Below are 6287 nucleotides of genomic sequence, written 5' to 3' on the forward strand. Positions count from 1 at the left end.
TAACTCAATTTCGTTTCTTTTTATGGCTGAGTAATATTCCATTGCATATATGTGCCACATCTTCTTTATCCATTCATCTGTTGATGGACATTTAGGTTGCTTCCATGTCCTGGCTATCTGCCTGCTGCTCAAATCCCAGGAAGTTAGAGCCCAGACCCCTCCTCCAGGAAGCCTTCCCAGATCATTTCCTCTCTGTCCACAGCTTCCACTGGCTGTTTCCCTGTTTTCCCTCCACACCTGCTTCTGTAGCCCTAATTAAACCATAATTCACCTTCTTTTATGCCTGCCTCCCTACTGAAATGTATTGTCATTCGGGACTAAATTTTCTAAAGTTTACTTTCTATTACACTAGCAAGATATATGGTCCATGTAGAAAATTTAGAAGACATAAGTATAAAGAAAAATCATTGAGAAACCCGCAGTCACTATCTCCCAGGGATGAGTCCACATCCTTCCGGCTATGTGTCTATGCATGTTGCAGGCATATCTGTCTTTAAAGTATAAGAACACGGAGTGCACACTCTAAAAATGCTCCCACCCATGAACACCCTTCATTGGCTAAATATCAGTTCTTCTGCACAGTATCCATGGCATGCTTGTAGTAAATATTCCCCGCCACCCCGTCAGATATTATCAGTTTTCCTCCTTTGACCCTAATGAACGGTTCACAGTCCCTGGTGTGAATCCTGTTGGCCTGGGGACATTGCTGGGTCAGAGGCGCCCACAGTCTGAAGTCTTCTGATATGTGGCTGTAAATGTTGGACCCACATTACCACCGGGCGTGAAATGGCGTGGAAATGTCTGTGCCCACATCTGTCTCCATCCTTGCAGTTTGTTCTGATGGTGGAAAACTGACTTTTGGTGAGAAAACCCATGGATGAGGATCTAAATGCCCAGAGAGGCTCAGTCTTCCTTCCTCCTTAGTCATTTCTTCCTCGTGTCCCAAATCCTGAGCGTCAGGAGATACCTTCTATGTGCGTAAATCTACGCCCATTTCCCCGGGGGCTGATTTCTTGCTCTGTCACCGGGCCCTTCTCCTCCCACCGTGTCTCTGGCGGTTCTGCGCTGCCGTCTGTGGCCTCGTGCCCGCCCGCCCACTCTGGACCACTCCCCAGGATCACTGTCCTCTTGAAACCCGCTGGAGACGGGCACTCAGCACCCAGCAACAAGGAGCTTGGAAACGCCACCCACACGGCCCCTGCTCTGCAGCTGCAGGGACTCGGCTGCGGATCCCCCAGGGCCACACAGCCCTGGGGGTCAGGTCCACTGAGGACCTGGAATCTCCACTCGGTTAAGCCCCCTCCTCTTGCTGTGTGTGGCTGCGATGTCTCCACGTGCTTCCCGTGGACCTAAGCCAGCTCGGGGTGGGCGGAGGGGGAGCTGTTTTAAAGCACAAACTGCAGGCAGGACCCACGCCGTGTCACCACGGGGCCTGGAGGGGCCTGATGCTCACCCCCTCGCCTCTCAGTGAGGGGCCGCCCCGTCCCTGCTTGTCTCGGCGGGAACCGCAGAAGGTACATTCCTGTCCCATCCCCGGTTTCCCCTCCTGGGCTGTAACATGCGAGATGTCTGAAGACGTGTTTTAAGAAAATGGAGAAAAGGTGCCTTCAGCTGAAAACTCTGCCTTTCCATCCAGGCATGCGCGTCCCTGGCGGGGATGGTGACAAATGGGCCCACTGGCGCCATCAAAACTGGAAAGATGACAAAGGAACGTATCTACGAAACAAACAGACTCACAGACACAGAGAACAGAGTGTGGTCGCGAAGGGGGGCTGGGGGAGGGGTGGATTGGGATCTTGGGCTTAGCAGGTGCAAACTATTATATACAGGATGGATACACAACAAGGTCCTACTGTATAGCACAGGGAGCTATAATCAATCTCCTGTGACAGACCGTGAGGGAGAAGAATATGAAAAATATATATACGTGTATATCTGAGTCACTTTGCTGTACGGCAGAAATTAACACAGCATTGTAAATCAACTAGACTTCAATAAAATTTTTTTAAAACCCTGGAAAAATGGCAGGACTCGTCTTAGGATGATCTGAGTGTCCGTAAGTCTCTGAATAGTCACCATAGGAAGAACCCTGTCTCAGAAGACTGTCAGTACAGACTTGCAGCGGCCTCTGTCTCGGTGAAGAGCACTCTGGGAGACCCCGTCCTGCAGCGTGGAGAGCACGTGTCAGGTCCTTGGACTGCGGAACTCCGTGTGACGGTGCGGGCATGTGTGGAATTGTGCAGCCCTCTACCCTCGGCCGCTGCTTGGCGAGGTTTGGGTCTTTGTGAGGGTCACGGCTGCTGGAGCGTTAGCTGCACGGGGCAGGCGCGCGCGGTGTGGACCCCCCGTGACTTGTGTGTGCTGCGTGAGGACACCGGGTTTCCTAGATGGGGGGGTGGACGCGGAGTGCAGGCCCGCTTCATCCTCTTCGCGGCGTAGCCCGTGCACCCCAGAAGTGACCCAGAGGCGCTGAGGGGGCGTCGCTCTGCTGGGACCCACGCCCTGGACAGCATTCGGGGTCCGAGTCCCAACCCAGCGCAGTGTGCTTCCCGGGCGTGCAGGGCCCTGGCGTGGGGGCCGTGACCCGACTGTGGGGTGCGCCCCGTCAGCTCTCACCACGCGGCAGGGCCCCCTCCTTCTGGTCTCCTTCTCCCTCTTCTTTCTTCTTCTCCACCCTGGAGACCTCTTCTTCCAGTTTTCTCAAGTTTCAACTGCTTTCCTACCAGAAGGAAATTAATCTAAATGTTAGTGGTGCTTTTTTCCAGGTTTTGAGACTACAAATGGGTTTTTCTTTCTACATTTCTGACATTGTCTCACTTTTCCCATGACGTTTATTACTTTTATAACAGGGGAGAAAACACTAATTGTACATTAATGTCCTTTTGGGGTTTGAATGACAGACCCCTAAGAAGCATCTCATTTGCAATGCTAAGTGACCATAACGAGCTGTGTCTTCACGAGCTCAGAGGGTTTGTCCCCAAAGAGGCCGTAACGGGATTCTCACGCCAAGGCTGACGCACGCCCTGTCTGTTCTCTCCTAGGTGCCCCAGGACGAGTGGGGAGGGTACCCCACTGGGGGCAAAGACGAGGAAATTCCCTGCAGGAGGATGAGGAGTGGGAGTTACATCAAAGCCATGGGTGACGAGGAAAGCGGGGAGTCGGACTCCAGCCCCAAAATGTCCCCCAAGGTGGCCCTCCGGCCGGAGCCCCTGCTCAAGTCCATCGGACAGAGGCCGCTGGGAGACCTCCAAACGTAAGCCCCCCATGCGCCTCGCCCACCCCGCCCCAGGGCTCGCCTCACACTAACCGCGGCCAGTTGTCAAAAAACCCTAGAAAAAGTCCCGGGTTGAAAGTATTAGGCTCAATGGCCATCACTTTTCGAGTCCTTAAAAAAAAAAAAAAACCATCAGACCTTTGGTTATTTACTCGTTGCACAGTAATTAAGGAAATGCACTTGGGCAGTTTCTGTGTCAAATATTAATTTTCAAGTACCTATCATAGCCGATGACCCATCCGTGTCTTCTCAGATCATTCCAGCTATTTATCAGGAGCACATTTGTGTGAGTGTGTGTGTGTGTGTGTGTGTGTGTGTGTGTGTGAAAATCACAACGGGGAATTTTTTGTCTACTATAACTTTACAAGTGCACGTGTAGGCAACACATTTTTTGCAGGGTAGGGGCAGGAACTGGATTAATTTTACAAATATCATAGCATATGCTTTATATATTTGTCCAAAAATACATTGGGGTTTTTTTGGTTTTTTCTTTAATTGAAGTGTAGTTGACTTACAATGTTGTACCAGTCTCTGCTTCACAGCTAAGTGGCTCAGTTATACACACATAGACATTCTGTTTTGATATTCTTTTCCATTATGGTTTATCCCAGGAGACTGGATGTAGTTCCCCGTGCTCTACAGTAGGACCTTGCTGTTTATCCAGTTTATATAGACTAGTTGCATCTGCTGACCCCAAACGCCCACTCCATCCCTCTCCCTCCCCCTTGGCAACCGCAAGTCTGATCTCTGTATCTGTTAGCCTGTTTCTGTTTCATAGATAGGTTCATTTGTGCCATATTTTAGATTCCACATGTAAGTGATATCATATGGTATTTGTCTGTGTCTGACTTACTTCACGTAGCATGATAGTCTCTAGGTCCATCCATGTTGCCGTAAATGGCATTATTTCATTCTTTTTATGGCTCAGTAGTATTCCGTTGTATATCTGTGCCCCGTCTTCTTTATCCATTCATCTGTCGATGGACATTTAGGTTGCTTCCATGTTTTGGCTATTGTGAATAGTGCTGCAGTGAACATAGGGTGCATGCAAAGACACATTGTTGATAAATTTAACTAATTTCCAAAATATAAACAGAGGAAACTAGGAACTTGGCTATTCATTTGAACTATGAAAATATGACTGTAATTCTTAGCCATCACCTTGTGTGTTTTTGGTCCTTCCAGCTAAGTCTGGATGTAAGTGCAAAGAACTGTCTGCTTTTCCCACCACGAGCTGTGGCTTCTCTGGTGTGAAGGTTCAACAAGAGGGTGAGCGTAGTGAGAGGATGAGGCTGTGACCAGGGTGTCCCCTTTGTGTCATCCCCCACCCGTGCACATGGCGACCTGTGAAACGATGGTGTGATTTCTCCTGATAAATCCAGTCATCCGTTAAATGCTACCTCACAGGATGAAAAAGTAAAATTTTGAATTGAACCGTATCCTACATCTGACAAACGTGAACGGCAGAGAAGGTGGTCAGGGGAGGTTTGTGAATCAGTGCCTGGGAGCCAAGCCAGAGGCTCGCCCTTTGGAGCTCACAGAGGGATAACTGGGAGGGTGCGTGTAAGCAAAGAAAGCCAACCGTTGGAAGAGGTTGTCGCTGGAAGGTTGTGCTGGGAACTTAAGAAGTGAGGGGTTAGGGGTGGGGAGCCAGCGGCATCACCTGACCCAGGCACCCAGCCGTCGAGGGCTGGACCAGGCCTCAGTCTCCCCAGCCTGATTTGGGGGTGCCTGAAGACACATCTGAGAACTCCGGGTTATCTGAAAACCCCACTCCCCCAGGCAGCAGCTGCGCTTAGCAGGTCTTGGGGTTCTGGTCCACTAGGTAGGGCCACCGACTTAACGCCTCATTTTAAAAGTTGCTGATTCCTTCCGTGATTACGCACATTGAAAGCAAACCGTGAAAAAGAAATAAAAGCAAGCAGTGTTCGAATTGTGAGCAGGGATCAGGCCTTTTCAGAATTACGCACTTCGTTTTCCTATCGACAAGGTCTCTCCTCCCCGCCTGCGGACCCCAGACCGGTCGTGCTCCCTGGAGCCCTGTCCCCAGCCCTTGACTTCTCCCCGCAGGACCACGATCCCCTTCTTCTTCGGTGGTCAGCGCCTGCCTCTCTTCCCTCCCCGCATCTGTACCTGGCGCCGATGCTGACCATGTTCAGAAGATATCGTTAGGAGTTTACATTTGTAAGACCCACATCATTAGCCAACATCGTAAAAATTCCCTCAAAAACCCAAGAGAGTGATGGAGAGGCAAGGCCACAGACAGAGTAACCGTTCACCATCCGCGTGTGGAAGTGGAGCTGGCGGTTCATCCACAGAGGCTTCTAACCCCAGCACACCCACTGCACTTCATACCTCGGGGAGCTTGGGGGGCAATGAATAGAATATGCTGCCTAACAGCTGCTCCTGTTCTCAGCTCACTTACGTCTGCGTTGGCCTTGCAAACACTGCCCGCTCTGTCTGCAGAGATGAGCCCTCGGTCGGGCCCTTCTTCCTGTTATTCTGTTTATCACTCCGTTCATCCCTCTGACACGTGCCAGGCACTGTGCTAAATTCTCCTTACACGGGTGTGAGAGAATTCTTTTCCCCCAAATCTGACACTGCAGTGGAGATGTGAAGGGGAGGGGGCAGCACCCTGGGACATATCCAGACGACACCGTGCCCTGCAGGACTCCTCTGCTAATTTGCAAAGTCTGTGAAACTCCCATAACAAGTTGCTCTTTGTGTTAACCTATGAAATTTCTCTTTAAAATATGTTACTGGGAGGTATATCAAGTAAGTTGTTATTATTGCCAGTTAGGATCTTAGCACATCTTCGAATTTTATAGGTTTTGGGCTCCCCTGGTGGCGCAGTGGTTGAGAGTCCGCCTGCCAATGCAGGGGACGCGGGTTCGTGCCCCGGTCCGGGAAGATCCCACGTGCCGCGGAGCGGCTGGGCCCGTGAGCCATGGCCGCTGAGCCTGCGCGTCCGGAGCCTGTGCTCCGCAACGGGAGAGGCCACAGCAGTGAGAGG

At 51.0% G+C, this 6287-nt stretch overlaps 1 protein-coding gene across 1 annotated transcript in view; it reads left to right on the plus strand.

Annotated features, from left to right (window-relative positions):
- The window catches only part of DLGAP2 (DLG associated protein 2), a 149115-nt gene that overhangs the window by 62334 nt on the left and 80494 nt on the right, over positions 1-6287 (plus strand). The window contains exon 3 of the mRNA XM_024115796.1: positions 3042-3253. Coding sequence (XP_023971564.1) covers positions 3042-3253 — 212 coding nt within the window. The remainder of the gene's footprint in view (positions 1-3041; positions 3254-6287) is intronic.

The sequence above is a fragment of the Physeter macrocephalus genome, chromosome 20 (genome assembly GCF_002837175.3).
Source record: "Physeter macrocephalus isolate SW-GA chromosome 20, ASM283717v5, whole genome shotgun sequence".
In the NCBI taxonomy this organism is placed as follows: Eukaryota; Metazoa; Chordata; class Mammalia; order Artiodactyla; family Physeteridae; genus Physeter; species Physeter macrocephalus.